The 17563-nt window shown below is 36.7% G+C and overlaps 1 protein-coding gene across 3 annotated transcripts in view; it reads left to right on the plus strand.

Annotated features, from left to right (window-relative positions):
* BBS9 (Bardet-Biedl syndrome 9) overlaps positions 1 to 17563 on the plus strand; it is a 464985-nt gene that overhangs the window by 362950 nt on the left and 84472 nt on the right. For all 3 annotated transcript variants that reach the window (XM_059171518.1, XM_059171519.1, XM_059171516.1), the window contains one exon: positions 1319 to 1501. In XM_059171518.1, the coding sequence (XP_059027501.1) occupies positions 1319 to 1501 (183 nt within the window). The remainder of the gene's footprint in view (positions 1 to 1318; positions 1502 to 17563) is intronic.

Consider the following 17563-nt stretch of genomic DNA (forward strand, 5'->3'; position numbering starts at 1 on the left):
TGCATTTTATTGTAATGCTGACTTTGGTCCAAACTCCCAGGGCTCCCTGGAGATCTGAATGTGAATTGGGTTGTCTTTTCTATCTCCTGCAACCCCTCAACCAAATGATGAAGATTCCTGGTCTACCCAGAATTGTCAGGCAAGAACCTTCAATTGCTTTGTCTTTCCTAAACTGTATCTCTTTTCCATCATCTCCCAGATACTCTGCGGACTGTCCCCCTACAGCCCTGTTGTTACATGGAATTTGGGAGACCACACAGCTGTAAACCCTGACTTGTTTGAATGATGATTTTTTAACAAGCCCTTTGGGCCAGGGTCAATAAGCCATGAAATATCACCAAATGGTTCATGTACACTAGAGTTCTGAAAGTCATCTAAGTTCTAGTTCTTCAAGCTGGCAGGGACTGATAGAAAGGAGCTCACATTGCCCTGGCTTTTACTATTCCTGTTCTGGGGGCTGTCAGACGCCTTGTGCCTCTGAGCCAGTCAGTTCATTACTTTTAATGAGCACAAAATTCACCAAGACATTAAAATAAAACACCAATGGGCAGTCTTGGATGTTCCATCCAATTGTTGCTTTAGTTCTTTTTTCCACAGGATTATTCAGGAGAATGAAAAAAAAAAAAAAAAAAAAAAAGAGCCAATTTTACTCCTGCCAATTTTATCCTAAGTAGATTTGGCATTGTAAAGCTAACACACCCTGAACATTTTTTTTTCTTTTCGTTCAGATCCCTGTGGGCTAGTGCCTGACATTTGTGTTAAAAATGACATTACTCAATTGGTCAAATGTTTGAACATGATCTACCTTTTAGTTATAATAAAGAAATACTGCATATCCCAGCACCATGTAACAAGTAAAGAATAATAATCAGAGGCAGTATTTTCTTAAAAGGGTACAATGATGTCATTATTTTAAATTACATGGCAAATGAGGCTATTTTGATATTTTTTAATTGCTCAATCTCTGTGGCTAGTAATAAAGACTAAAGTAACTGTATTAGGGTTACTTATATTATCACATATTGTAGAAGGTCTGTTGATGGTGAAGCAGACACCGAACAATGTCCCCATTAAGCCGATTTCATGGATATTTTCATCTCTTGGCCATATGGGTTTGGAATTACCTTAGGGATTTTTTTTTTAAAGAAGGAAGTGAACAGATGAATGATAACTATTTTATTACTCAACATAGCTTGTGTTTGTGGAAGACAAAGTTCATCAATTTGTTTTAAAGAAAAACAAGAGTGTGCCAAATGTAATTTGTTGAGGGCTCAAGAATTGTGAAATTATCCCTAACTGAAGTTTGTCATTTCTGCAGGTAATCGCTCTAGCAGATGCGGTAGAGGAAAACCAAGACAATCTGTTCCAGTCATTCACCAAGCTGAGAAGTGCCACCCATCTGGTGATTCTGCTGATTGGGCTGTGGCAGAAGCTCAGTCCTGACCAGGTTGCTATTCTGGAAGCAGCATTTCTGCCACTGCAGCAGGACACTCAAGAATTGGTAAGGACCCACAAGCCTGTAGTGGTAACAGCCGTCATTATTGAAAAGAGTGTGATTTTTAGGAAGATCTCACGTGGCTATCATATTTTCTAAGGTATCAGATGGAGGCTTTTTTTTTTTTTTAAACCCAGGTCCTGTTTTTCTTTTCTTTAAACCATAATAAAAATGTCAAATAAAGACCTTTTTTTTTCTAGAGTTATTTTTAAAATAGGTATATAGTCCATTTTTATGTGGTATTCAGTCTATTTTTTATGTGCTCTTCAATCACTTAAAGCCACGGAAACAGTCATTTGCCTGCCTGAGCAATGGCAGTAAACCTTCAGATTAGCTAATCCTTTCCTTTTCCACCAGAGAAAACAGTTCAGCCATTTTAATTTGCACAATGTTCTTAAATTTAAGTGTCACTTCTAGGGTTAGGGAGAGCTGAGATAGCCTTGCTAAATGACAAGAATATTTTGCTACATTTATATAGTTCTTTATGTATAGTGTATAAACTCCTTTACTCTTGACTCTTTGAGTAGACAGTTTAGAACCAAATGGGGGAAAATGAGGGTTCATATTTGGAATTTTTGGTTAAAGATTATATAAATAAAAATATTTTAGAGCCCTTGAATTTTAGAGGATTATATGACTACCAGGTGTCATTTTGGGGGAACCTCTTGCATGCTTTTAAATACAAAGAAATAATATACTTCTTAGAAATTAGAAACTGCTGGACTTAATTTTCTGTATTGGAGGAAACCATTTCAAGAAAAAAGTCATTTAAAATTAATTTTTAAACACAGCTATGAGAACACAGGACTAAAAATAATAGTACTAAAACTAGCATTTTTGAGTGCTTACTAGGTAGGCATCAGGTGGTATCTTAAGTGTTTCACAAGAATTATCTCATTTAATCTTAAACATGTCCCAATAAGGTAGTTAAGGTACTGTTTTCATCCTCATTTTATATATGAAAAAATTTAGGCTTTGAGAGTTAAGTACCTTTTGGAAACTAGTGGGTGGTAAAGCCAGGATTTGAGCCCAGGTCTGGTGGCTTTCAAAGCGTATGTTTTTAACTAATACACTATATTTTAGCAAACAAAGTCATGAACAAGATTTTGAAAATCACAGTCTTTGTCAGTTGAATGTAATTTTCTATAATTGGGTCAAAATATTGTCAGATGAAAAAAATGAAACTATATTTTATATCCTAAACAAAATACTAAGAAAAAATTGGAAAAGAATTTAGAGTACACCTTTTTCATAGATTAAAAAAATAAGATTATTGCTAAAATTGATTGTAGTAATAGAAAACAGTACAATTAGGAGTGTATTAGTAAGAATGATAACTATGAACTCAGATTAAGTAGTCAGAAATATGTGGATGGCCTCAGTTCCTGGTTCCACCACTTGAAGATAAAGTCCTTCTGAGCAGGTTTTCTAGCTGTTCTAAATTTCTACTTCTGTAGCTCTAAGCTGGAAGCAATAATAGGACTTATGCAATAAGTTGAGTAAGAATTAAATGAGATAATGGAATAGAGTGGAATTGTATATATATTTTAAATAAACATATAATATATTTTTATCCCCAGGGGTACAGGTCTGTGACTTGCCAGGTTTACACACTTCACAGCACTCACCATAGCACATACCCTTCCCAATGTCCATAACCCCACCCCGCTTCTCCCAACCCCCCTCCCCCCAGCAACCCTCAATTTGTTTTGTGAGATCAAGAGTCACTTATGGTTTTTCTCCCTCCCAATTCCATCTTGTTTTATTTATTATTCTACCCCCTTAACCCCCCATGTTGCAACTCCATAGAGTGTAATTATATCTTACTCATTTTTATATTCTCAGCATCTGACACAATGCTTGACCATAGCACAGTCAATATTTGTTGGGTAAATGACTGGAGAGAAAGGTGAAAGCTAACAAGAGTTGACTTGTCAGAATACATGTAGTAGATATAATCTGGAGCATGAGGAAGCAGGGCAGGTCCAGCTATATAATTTACAGAGCCCAGTGCAAAATGAAAATATAGATCCTTGTTCAAAAAAGTAGGAAAAAGTGCTAAAGTGTTGTTAAAACAGATACCAAAACAAGCCTTTTACTTTCTTCCATCTCTCTTTCATCATGGTGCTTTATATGCCATTTTATGTTGTTCTAAATGAAGGAAAATTAAAAATTCAAGTTGTTAGCATGAATTTTACCCTTATTCTTTATAGTGTACAATGCCAGTCTTAATACAAATATTAATCACCCAAATTATGTAATTTGTATTTTGTAGATCATACATGCATATGTATTTTGGTCTTAAAGAACTGTGAATCACTGCACAAAATTAACTGTTTTTATTTCACTTCTTGATATGTACACATCTACCAACACTGTCTACCTTCAGCTTACTGATGAGTAAGGAAGGAGAGAAAGGAAAAGGAACTCTGTGTTACTCTATTTCCCCTTCCTTCTGTTACCATTTTCAGTGTAATAGTTGGATAATACGGGGAAATAACATGATATAATGGACTGCCTTAGTCATTCCTGGTTTATTAATCTATTGCTGCCTTTCTTCATTCAAAACAAGTTTTGGGGCAAATGAAAAGCCTTGAAGGGTTGTCAGTGCCCCACTTAATCAGTCTAGATGTAACATAACTTCCTTGTACTTGCTTTAAGTCTCCCTGACTCCCAGTCATTCAGGGGCCATGGAATTCTAAGCTTATGGGACAGAAAGGGAGAAGGCCACGCATATTGGGCATGTCTTCCCCTCTCAGAAACACTTCTCTCTCCCATTGGACTTCACTTACAAAACACAAGTTCAAAGATAACATTATTAAGAATTTCAAGATGGCAATTGCAAAGCATTAAATCAAGTGTGGGATCCTTCTGAACATGGGGCCCTGTGTGATCACACAGCTCACGTGCTCCTGAAGTGTGGTTAGACCCAGAGGAAGAATTTCCTTAAAATAGAGGTTCTCGAATGTAGGGATTGAGTTCACAGAGAGATTGTGGTATTTCTGAATTTAGGGAACATTGGAAACAGCCTCGTTCTGCTGGGAGTATGTAGTATGTTCATCCCTGTAGGCAGGTGAATGGACGAGGCATCTTCTCAAAGCTCCTTTCTGTCCTGCCACTATGTTCTGTGCTGTCATACCTCCCAAAACAAGGAGGGAAAAATTCTTTCAACTTTCTTCTAAATTTGGTGAGATTAGAAGGTGTGTATACTCATAATGTCTATCGAAGTCATTAATGAGACAGGACACTTGATAAAAACATAACTTGGAGAAGAATGAATGAAGAAAGACATTTTAATACTGCTTGTTATGCTCTTCATCTTTAATTAGGTTGTGGTATTCACTTTGGACTTATACTGTTGAGACAGCTTATATATCTTGAGAAAAAGGGATTCCTTTTTCATTCTTCAAGACATACGCATGCAGTATGTGGTTTTGACATGCTAGTTCACAATCCCCCATGTTATGCCTTTAGACCTCACAAATAAATGTTATGTGATGGGTATCCCACTGAGATGTGAAAATGAAATATGCAAACCTGAAATAACTTGGAGGGAGGGTAAGGCGGGAAAGAAAGGAGTCTCTGACCAGAATGTTGAAAATATGTCCCATATTGAAGTTATTATGATACCACAGAAATCTGAATGTAATTTAGACGGTTTGGTTGAAAGTGGATGGCAGAGTACATGTGTGAGGGGGAGAACTTCAGACATGTGGATAGCATTTTCAGAAGAGACTCTCAGTTCAAGGTCAGATGTCCCCATAAGTATTGAGAGGTAGAAGAAAGTACTCAGAAGATATTTTATTTACATTTCACATAGCATTGCATAATGGTTTGTTGTATTGTAATTGAGGTGGTGTGTGTCACAAAGGCAGGCAAAATGCCTGAATTCACTCTGGAATATTTTCTTACAGGCATCAGGTTCACAAAGCAAAAATATTTAGAATTAATTATTACTAATGAAAAATAATGTTCTTCATACTATATCATCAGTAGTTTTTTTTTTTTTTAATACATCTCATTTGGAACAGAATTTATCATTGTTTTCTTTAGTCTGTTTCTTTAGTGATTTTTTTTTATTTTTGCCACTTCTCATAATTATTTGGGGGCAAATAAATGCTGGTGTTTGTGGACTTTTCCAAAGTGCTGAAAGTTACATATGCCAAATGTGTTTTTGTAGGGATACTTCCTTTCACTTTAAGGGATACTTCACTTCACTTTAACCATTAAGTGTTTTCTTTGGCATCTCCAAAAAGAGCTCTTAAACTTGGTTCCATCAGTGGATTTGATAATAAATATGATAATGTCCATATCATCTTCCTGTCATAATAGAGAAGTTTTGCCCCAAATACTGTGTTCTCTCAGAGTACCTGATGGGGCAATTCTAAAATGAATTGTTTTCTTACTTCTCAGGTTAGGGGCTGAGGAGATTTCAGAGTATTTGCAATGTACAATTTAAACATGTATTTACTGACCCTTTGTCTATTTGAAGCTCTATGGAAAATTCTATCTCTACTTAAGCCCATGAGGGCTGAGTTACTGGTTTGAGTCTGAGAGAATGTTTAATTGTGATAGTACATTTAAAAATGTTGTATAAAAGCCCAAACTGCAAAACTTTATATACCTCAGGATTGACTTGGAATCATTTATGCATTCAATGAATATTTATTAAGCATCTACTATGTTTCAGGTAGTGTTCTAGGATCTCAGCATATTTCAATAAACAAAATGGAGTTAGATCCCATTTACTTCAATGTTGTAAGCAAACAGATTCTAGTCATATTTAGCTGTAAACATATTGGCTGTCTGATGTGGTAGCCACTTGACATATGTGGCTATTTAAATTGAAATTTACATGAATTAAAGTGAAATAAAATTTCAGTTCCTCGATTTCTCTAGCTGTATTTCAACTGCTCAATAGCCTCATGTGGCTACCATTAGTGGCTATCACATTGGAAAGTGCAGATATAGAACCTTTCCTTCACCACAATAATTTCTTTTACATAGTACTCTCCATCATTAAAAGAGAAAGGGTTTTGTCAATTGGGTTAACAACTTAAGCACATTTTAACAAATTAATCAGAGAAGGGTAGGATGCTGATGTTAAGTTATGCCATGGTGTTTGCTTTAGCAGCCCTTATTTCTGGTATTCTGGTGTCATCTGCCTGGTCACATGCAATAACCAGGCTTTCTCTAGGGAGATGAATGCATCTACATAAAAGGGAGGCAATAAGCTGGCGCAAGTGTTGCTACTCACCCTTCACATGACCTTGGTAGACATTACAATCATCCCAAATTCTTTCCTCTTGAGCCAGCACATGACCTCAGAATCCTTTTGAGTAGAGCATTCTAGGTAGTCACTATCTCTTGTGGTTGGTATGTGGGTGTATTCTCTTTGCCCTTCCTGATCTCTGTAAAGATCTGCTTTTCATTTTCTTACCAAACAGCTTAGATAACTAAGATTCTTTCACATAAAGTCCAGAAGATGACAAGAGAGCAAAGAGGAACAATATTGTTATTTCCAAATGGACTTTCTGCGACTTCTCCACAAAATGTTCATGTTCCACCTGACTCCAGAGGAATCTTTAAGGAAAAGAGCAACCATGTGCTGGTTTGGAGACCTGAGTATACACAGTCCTAGAGTTAGAAGGAGTACTGGCACATTGCATAGCATTTTGCCTTACTTTTTCTTTTCCTTAAAAGTGCATTTAATATCTTTAGTAGATGTTATCTACTGTTTGAAAAGGAAAAGCTTTATTGTGTTCTTAAGACCTTAACAGTTATCTTCCTTAGTATTGAACTTTCAAACCCCAAAAAAGTTAAGGTGGAAACTTTCATCAGTGGGGGAAGGAGATTTGGGCCTTCAGCCTTAGTTTTTGATTGATTATGCCTTTGACAGACTGATATGGAAAGAGAAACTTATTTTTAACGTGTTCAACATGGTCCATGTGAGAAAACAGATGTTTATAATAGGAAATCCTATTGTGTAGAGAGACTTATCAAGGCTCACTTACAAGATTTGAAGTCTTCTACGTCACAGGGCAGGTTTGATGTAAGGGGCATTGTGCCTCCTGTCTGGATTGAGTAATGACGAGATGGCTAATCATTGCTATTATTAATGACCTCTTCTTAAAAGGCAAACAAAAGGAGGAAGTCTGGTGTCAGTATCAAGTCTGCCTTTATAACTGTTGAAGTATCATCACAATTACAAGCTGTATATGGGAACATAGTAGAGAAAGTAAATGTTTTGGTAATCTCCTTGATTTTAGCCAACTAGATAAACATGAAAGAATTAGTTTCATGTTCATAATGGCCACATACTCTGTGTTGTTGCTAGTTACATGCAACTGGTGTTCTATAATGTTATGGTTTTCTACTTCGCCAGTGTTGAGTATAGCATATCTCAGAACCTTTCTGATGACTTGCTTGCTGTTTTAAAAATTAGAATACATCAAAATAGCAGCTAAGTAGAAAAAAATATACAAGGGGTGATGTGTAATTTTTTAAACTTCCCTTAAGTATAGCATATATGAAACAGTAATGGCTACATTTAATATTATTTATCCATTCAAGAATAGAGATACTAAATAAATAAAGAATTGATTAATTGAAGCTTCACTCTCACTGTATGCCACTCCCAAACCTTTGTGAAGCTGGATGTGGTTTAAATATAAATAAATAAGTGAAATTCAGTCAACCACAATGAGGAAAATAATGATCATCATCATTCTCATAATGCCCACTGTTTTGATTCCTGGCTAAACGTGTATTTTTTTTTTTTTAAGACTTTACTTATTTAGTTGAGAGAGTAAGAAAGAGATAGGGAACACAAGCAGGAGGAGCAGCAGAGGGAGAGGGAGAAGCAGATTTCCTGGCTGAGCAGGGAGCCCAACAATGCGGGGGCCCCGATCCCAGGACCTTGATCCTGAGATTATGGCCTGACCCACCCAGGAGCCCCAGAAATGTATTTGTATTAATTTGATTTCCTTAAAATACCTTTACCCAACTTATTTTGAATCTACCAATTGCAAAGCGATGATTTTGATGTCTGGAACATTGCATTCTTTTAGAAAGGTACATGTAGAAATTGGGCTGTCTTTCCTCTAAAACCAGTGCTCCTTCTGTGCTCTAACCATATACAGAGCTGCAGACTTAGTCCGTCACTCTGGCCTGCTGTTTTTCATTTGGATATGTTTCTCAGAAACCCCCTTGGATTGCATCCTCATTATTCTACCTGGCTTTCTGTGGTGGCATTTGAAGTAGCCTTTCTTCTCATGTCTCTGCATTGGTATGCCCTGTATATCACTGCTAGACTCAGCCCACTGCTCTCTTGTCACACATCTACTTACATACTTTCTGTGGCTCTCTTTGCTCCTGGTTCAGTTTGGACTCCAGTGCCAGGCATTCAGTTGCTTGGCACCATCATATCTTCTTTCTCAAAATCAGTTTCTGTGACTCCCCAGCTTTCCTACTTCATCTGGGAAATCTGACTTTCCACAGGTACACAGCTTCTTTGCATCAGGCCACAGCTAATAGTGTTTTTTCTTTTCTTCACCTAACAGTGTCTTCTCTTTATCCCTCTATCTACCCTCTTTTAGGGCAGATCAATTCTCTTTCCTCATTTATTCTGGCTTCCATCCCCTTGTGAATTTCACTTGGTGCTATGACACAACTTAGCTCTCATTATATATTCTGAAATGGTCAGTGTGCTTATCTTGTATTCTTTTTTTTTTAAGATTTATTTATTTATTTTGGAGAGAGTGCACACATGAGTGGGGGGAGGGGCAAATGGAGAGGGAGAGAGAATCTTAGGCCAACTCCATGGAGCCCAAAGCAGGGCTCAATCTCATGATCATCAGATTGCCACCTGAGCCGAAACCAAGAGTCGGTTGCTTAACCACAGAGGCACCCCACTTATCTTGTTTTCTAATAAATGTAAGGACAGATTCTTCTATATCCCCATAGAATTAAAGCTTAAATTAAGCATATAGTTGGATATAAGTATCTAGGGATTGCTTGATACCCCATTTATTTCGATAGTGTTCCACACGATCGCAGATTCTCTTAAAAAAACTGTATGGTTTATTAAAAAAGGAAGTATTCTCCTTCCATTTTCACCATCCTTGTTTTTTGTAAGCAACCTCAAATATGTTTGGGTTCTGTAAGAGAACCCAAAAGAGAGATCAGAAATCTGATCTCTCCTGCATGGATGTGCATGGATGGTAAACGATATAGATAGATCGATAGCCAGACCACCACACATGTATATATTTATACATATATTCATTCACATGTCCTGTAGTTCAAACCAGTAAATACAAAAATTTTTAATCTTACCAGTGATGAATATATGCAAGTGAAAACAATTATTAGGTACACTTCACCTATATTGATTTAGTCAAACTTGATAATAAATAGTGCCTAGAGACCTGAAGTAAAATAGACATATCCACATATTTTCTGCTGTAGGCTTTCCAGAGGGTTGTAGATCTCTAGGACAAGAAGGGTCACAAAACAAATCCAACACTTGGTACCAGTAATCTAAGTTAATGCACTAAAAGTAGTAAACTAAAATCTATTTGGTACCATGTTTATAATTATGAAATACTTAAAGCAACCTAAATGCTAATAGTTAGAAAATACAAACTATGGTTTGAATAGGTATTGTGTCAGACTGGGGTTCAAATCCGTGCCTCCACCCTTTTTAGAGCAAACACTTAAGTAGCTCTACATCCTTAAGCAAATTATGGAACTGTCTAAGCATTGGTTTCCTTATCTATACAGTGGTGAACTAGACCAGACCCTAAGGATTGGCTCTGCTTTGAAGAGAGGTGAGAATGACCATTGAGATTTTATTTCAGCTTGCTTTCACTTTATAATCCTACTGAACCAGTAAACAAATGGTTCAGAGGAAGAACATGGGATTAAGAAAGTGAGAGAACTTGGCTCTCCAATGCCTTTTCTCATGAAGGCATGCCCAGAGTCTGATGGAAAACACAGTTTGTGCAGGGTGAGGAATCTGCCAGTTCAGACAGAGGTGTTTAGAACCAGAGGTTCACTGCCTTTCCCACACTTAGGCTGGGAGCAGGGCCACATCAGCATCTGAGTAGCTGTTGCACATGAAGTTTCTTTTTGCATTGCAGCTATATCCTTTCCTGTACTATATTTCTCTTTATTGCAAATTTAAGTTTGGCTGTGGCCTACTACAAATGGTTGACTGAAGCACAATAAACATTTAATGAAAAAAATATATACTAAGGTTTTTTCTTCCTCAAGAAGACATAATCCAAATTCTATTTTTCACACAAAGTAACTGAAAATTACCTTGCTTGTTTGGTCTCAGTGAAATAGACCACTTATTGAGCCTCCCATGGGTGTCTCCATCATCATTTTCAGATTCAGGGTTTTGATGGTTAGTTATCTATATCATCTGGAAGACCAAAATACTACTACTTACAACTACAAGTACAGAAGTACTAAACCGTGCTTTAAAAGTTGCATTATATCTGTGACCTCATTTGGGAACTACTTGTCAAAGGTATGCAATTGTTATGAGGATACCCTTTATATACCTCTCCAGATTCCTGTAAGGACTAATTGAGATACTGTATGTAAATGTGGAGGCGGGCATATGACAGTCACCTAAAAATTATTAGCTATTAATACTACTACTGTTTTTCAACAATAAGGTGCTGTAAGTCACAGCATTATTTTATGGAACTCTTAGGGAAAAAAAAACACTGTCAATTAAACTATGACATAGTATTTTTGGTCACTTAATGTTTTTAATAAGTATTGAAGGATCTCTTTTAGACTTATTAAAGCATACATTTTATCATCTGTTACTCTTGTGCCTGAATCAAGCAACATAAATTGGTTGAAGTGTTCTTGACACATTCAAAATTTGATTCTCTTAACTCATCTTTAAACTCTAAATGTCATTGCTATACACGTTCATCCACAAAGCATAGTCCTGTGTGCTGTGTGTGTGACCTCTGTGCCACAAAGAGCATTGTTGATGCAGCATTTAAGAGCATGCCACTGTTGCCCTCCTGATTTTTTTTAGAGCCTCTGATATCTATTTTAAATACTTTTCTTTTTGATGAAGATCAAAGCCTTATTTTTTTTGCCCTCAGTTGAATCATATATTGCTGAAAGCTGAGTAGCTTCCATTCAGAGTTAACAGGAAATTTTAGGCAAATTGATGTTTATTGCTTGAACAATAGTTCTATGTAATACATTAATTAATCAAACCACATCTATTCCAGGGATTTGGTAACTTCTCCTACTTCAATTATATTGGTTGGCACAGGATGGTAACCTGTGTGCATGTATCTCAGTAACAAAATACAACACATTTTTTCTATCTGTATCTTCTTGTCTTACATCCTGGAAAGCACTTAGCTTTTGCTTTTGCAAGATAATATGAATTGTTGTCATTCTTCTGTCATGAATATTTGCTTCAGTAATTTCAAATTTATATTTCCTACTGCCCCATTTCAACTTTTTTATTCAGTAAGTCATAGCATAATTTTAAAAAGATATCTTAAATGACAGTTCAATAGGAGAGTCTGAGCATCTGAGCATTGCACACATGTCAGTTGAAATGACAATATAAGACCAATTTGGACAGAGATTGTGCATACACAGACACTGACAATGATAGCATTATTGGAGCCTGGAAGCCAGCAGTTGTTAGATAAAATACATCACTATTTCAGAGATGTTAAAATGTGGGGGGAGAAATTCCTGGAATTGATGGAATGTAATTTTAAGTATAATTATAAAAATTATAACTATAGTCATTTTTTAAGAGGAAACCTCTGCATAGTTTGAGTTGGGGACAAGAAAGTTACTGAAAAAGGCAAGGCCTTGGCTTTCTATCTTGGAGTAGACATTCTTGACCAGAAGCAGATTTCATATAAATAGAAAAAAAACCTATTAGTTGCTGATTTTTTAAGAGAAAGCCACAAAAAAGCTGTGAAAAGTAATGAAGATTGAGTACCTATTGCTAACACTTTTAATCTGGCAGATTGCATAACATGAAATCTGAGTTTAAATTTCCCTATATGTCATTTATGAAAACTGCAAGAACCCAGATCTTCTCTCCCAACACAGTGAATATGAATATTCAGATGAAATAACTGAAATTGTTAACAGGAATATGCTTCACTTTTTGCCTTTAGAATAGTGAGAGTTTCCACTTTCTTGGAAATAAAATCTAATTTCTGTGGCTTAATGGCAGTGGTTAGTTGCATTCTAACCCATTTATTATAATTCAGGGTTATAAATGTTTCTGTATAGTTTGCAGCAGTTTCAGAACCAAGTCCTGTAAACCACTAATTAGAGGATTCCTGTTTTGTAGAGAAAAAAGGAGAGAAATCACACATACATACAGAGGAAGGAGAGGGAGAGAGTGATTGTGAGAGAGAGAGATAGGCTTGCTTCCTACAGTTCAAAATAATGTTAGTTTTGGCGATTCTAAGATATTCTAACTGGTATAAGGTGGTATCTCAATGTGGTTTTAATTTGAATCTCCCTGATGGCTAGTGATAATGAACATTTTTTCATGTGTCTGATAGCCATTTGTATGTCTTCATTGGAGAAGTATCTGTTCATGTCTTCTGCCCGTTTTTTGATATGATTATCTGTTTTGTGTGTGTTGAGTTTGAGAAGTTCTTTATAGATCCTGGATATCAGCCTTTTGTCTGTACTGCCATTTGCAAATATCTTCTCCTATTCCATGGGTTGCCTCTTTGTTTTCTTGATGGCTTCCTTTGCTGTTCAGAAGCTTTTGATCTTGATGAGGTCCCAAAAGTTCATCTTTGCTTTTGTTTCCTTTGCCTTTGGAGACATATCTTGAAAGAACTTGCTGTGGCTGATATCGAAGAGGTTACTGCCTATGTTCTTCTCTAGCATTCTGATGGATTCCTGTCTCACGTTGAGGTCTTTTATCCATTTTGAGTTTATCTTTGTGTGTAGTGTAAGAGAATGGTCGAGTTTCATTCTTCTACATGTAGCTGTCCAATTTTCCCAGCATCATTTATTGAAGAGACTGTCTTTTTTCCACTGTATATTTTTTCCTGCTTTGTCAAAGACTATTTGACCATAGAGTTGAGGGTCTATATCTGGGCTCTCTACTCTGTTGCACTGGTCTATGTGTCTGTTTTTATGCCAGTACCATGCTGTCTTGGTGATCACAGCTTTGTAGTAAAGCTTGAAATCAGGCAACGTGATGCCCCCAGTTTTGTTTTTCTTTTTCAACATTTCTTTAGCAATTCAGGGTCTCTTCTGATTCCATACAAATTTCAGGATTATTTGCTCCAGCTCTTTGAAAAATACTGGTGGAATTTTGATCGGAATGGCATTAAAAGTATAGATTGCTCTAGGCAGTATAGACATTTTAACAATGTTTATTCTTCCAATCCAAGAGCATGGAATGGTCTTCCATCTTTTTGTGTCTTCTTCGATTTCTTTTATGAGTGTTCTGTAGTCCTTCAAGTACAGATCCTTTACCTCTTTGGTTAGGTTTATTCCCAGGTATCTTGTGGTTCTTGGTGCTATAGTAAATGGAATTGATTCTCTAATTTTGCTTTCTGTGTTTTCATTGTTAGTGTATAAGAAAGCAACTGATTTCTGTACATTGACTTTGTATCCTGCCACATTACTGAATTGCTGTATGAGTTCTAGTAGTTTGGGGGTGGAGTCTTTTGGGTTTTCCATATAAAGTATCACATATCTGCGAAGAGAGGGAGTTTGACTTCTTCATTGCCAATTTGGACATCTTTTATTTCTCTTTGTTGTCTGATTGCTGTTGCTAGGACTTCTAGTACTATGTTGAACAAGAGTGATGAGAGTGGGCATCCTTGTCGTGTTCCTGATCTCAATGGGAATGCTGCAACCTTTGAGATCAGGAACACGACAAGGAGAGGATGTGGAGAAAGGGGAACCCTCTTATGCTGTTGGTGGAAATACAAGTTGGTGCAGCCAGTTTGGAGAACAGTGTGGAGATTCCTTAAGAAATTAAAAATAGAGCTTCCCTATGACCCTGCAATTGCACTACTGGGTATTTACCCCAAAGATACAGATGTAGTGAAAAGAAGGGCCATCTGTTCATAGCAGCAATGGCCATGGTCACCAAAATGTGGAAAGAGCCAAGATGCCCTTCAACGGACAAATGGATAAGGAAGATATGGTCCATATATATTATGGAGTATTATGCCTCCATCAGAAAGGATGAATACCCCAGTTTTGTAGCAACATGGACAGGACTGGAAGAGATTATGCTGAGTGAAAGAAGTCAAGCAGAGAGAGTCAATTATCATATGGTTTCACTTACTTGTGGAGCATAAGGAGTAACATGGAGGAAATTGGGAGAAGGTAAGGAGAAGGGAGTTGGGGGAAATCGAAGGGGGAGATGAACCATAAGAGACTGTGGACTCTGAGAAACAACTGTCGGTTTTGGAAGGGAGGTGGTTGGGAGGTTGGGTAAACCTGGTGGTGGATTTTAAGGAGGCCACATACTGCGTGGAGCACGGGGTGTGATGCATAAACAATGAAACTTGGAGCACTGAAAAAAAAAAGTTTAAAGAAATAAAAAAATATTGTTAGAAAATTAAATTTTATTGAGAATTATTAAGTATTATGTATTGACCAAGGACTCTATATATGTTACCCCATTTAATCCACACTATGTGTCTTTGAAGTAGGGGATTGTAGCAGATACTATGTGTGATCTGCCCATATCTCTTCACCTCCCACCATTCCCGAGAATTTCTGCCTTTTGAACGTGTGCAGCATTTTGCCTGAGGACTCTTCCTGTTTAGCAGAGGCTGTACAGCCACTGTATTCAGTCAATGACTAGTAGGAACTGGTAGATTAATACCCCAGCTTCCTTATCCCTCTAACCAGGAAAGTCCAAGGTACTTTACCAAGTCCAAGGTACACTACCTCCCAGAGCTGTCCAGCAGGATTGCACAGTTGCCTTTAGCGTTAATTGCTTGACAGCACAGTGTATTGGCTTCTCCCCCTTCCCAGTCCCTTCCTCACTACCCACTGTTACTTCTTGGGTCAGCGCTCAGGTAAACTATTTGCACTCACAGCCTTGTCTCAGGACTGTTAGTTCCAGTTTACAGATGAGGAAGTATGCCCATGATCACACAGAAAATACCAGGCAAGATTTGAGTCTAAACTAGAGGATTTACAAAAATGAACAATTTGATTCCATGGGGAAACTTTTGACCAGGTAATCTTACTGAAGTCTTTTTAAAAATTTTTAAAATTAAATTCCAGTTAGTTAATGTAGAGTGTAATATTAGTTTCAGGTGTACAATATAGTGATTGATCACTTCCATACATCACCTGGTACTCATCACCACAAGTGGCCTCCATAACCTCATCATCTATTTAACCCATCCCTGCATCCAGCTCCCCTCTGGTGATCATCAATTTGTTTTCTATAGTTAAGAGTCCATTTCTTGGTTTGCCTCACTCTTTTTATCCCCTATGCTCATTTGTTTTGTTTCTTAAATTCCACATATATGTGAGATCGTATGACATTGTCTTTCTCTGGCTGACTTATTTTGCTTAGTATAATATTCTTTGGCTCCATCCATGTTGTTGCAGATGGCAAGATTTCATTCCTTTTTATGGCTTAATGTATCACATCTTTTTTATCCATTCATCAGTCGATGAACAGTTTGGCTATGTCCATAACCTGATTATTATAGATAATGCTACTATAAACATCAAGGTGCATGTATCCCTTTAAATTTGTATTTTCATATTCTTTGGGTAGATACCATTACTGTGATTGCTGTATCATAGGGGAGGTCTATTTTTTTTAAAAAATTTATTTATTTATTTATTTGTCAGAGAGAGAGAGAGGGAGCACAAGGATGGGGAGCAGCAGGTAGAGCAGGCAGAACAGGCAGGAAGAGAAGCAGACCCCCCACTGAGCAAAAGGCCTCATGTAGTACTTGATCCCAGGACCCTGGGATCATGACCTGAGCTAAAGGCAGACGCTTAACTGACTGAGCCATCCAGGCATCCCGGAAGTTCTATTTTTAACTTTTTGAGAAATATCCATGCTGTTTTCCAGAGTGGCTGCACCAATTTTCCTTCCCATCAACAGAGCAAGAGGGTTCCACTTCCTTCACATCATTGCCTATACCTGGTGTTTTTTGTGTTGTTGATATTAGCCATTCTGAGAGGTATGAGGTGGTATTTTACTGTAGCTTTGGTTTATATTGCCTTGATGATCAGTGATGTCGAGCATCTTTTCATGTGTCTGTTGGCCATCTATATGTCTTATGTCTTCCTGTTAGATTCTATAATAGAAAATTTAATGGACAAATTTAATTGACTTGTGGTTTATTTCACATAGCACTGGAATGAACTCAATGAATATATTGATTTTTGCACCAAACTAATGAGGAACTACCTTATTATGTAGACAAGTGTAAAGACCTATCTTGAATAAATTATTGGCAGGTAATTCTTGATGTTCTTCTAGGAAGGAGGCTAAAACAAAATCATTTGAAAAGCACTTTACCTAAACCTTTTTCCAAATACATTTTGTTTCCTTCATCATATTTTTGTATATATTCTTATGTTATTACTTGAGCGAAAGTTACTTGAAGATAAAATGCATATCTGATTTTAACCTCACAATATTTAGTGTAAGGTCTTGTATCAGTCCACTCTAAATAAATATTCTTTTTTTTTTCTAAATAACTATTCTTAAAATAAATGACTATATTGATTCAAATTAGTGCTTTATTAAATGGACAAATACATTTAAAATTAGGAACAATATAAGGATAAACATACCATATTATAAATAATTACTATTGCACTTTGAGATTTGTGCTGTTGTATTTCTGTTACCTTAGCTTGATCACTGTAAAAAATGACACTAACATTGAATGATGTGCCATTCAGTAATTTCAGATATCATTCTAAATACCTTATCTCCTTACTTCTCCAGAATTCTGTTTAAAAGAAAATAGAAATAGAAACCTAGTATGTGGACCTTCTTGTAGCTGTTTCAGATCCATTGGTAGCCTT

The sequence above is a fragment of the Mustela lutreola genome, chromosome 4 (genome assembly GCF_030435805.1).
Source record: "Mustela lutreola isolate mMusLut2 chromosome 4, mMusLut2.pri, whole genome shotgun sequence".
Classification (NCBI taxonomy): Eukaryota; Metazoa; Chordata; class Mammalia; order Carnivora; family Mustelidae; genus Mustela; species Mustela lutreola.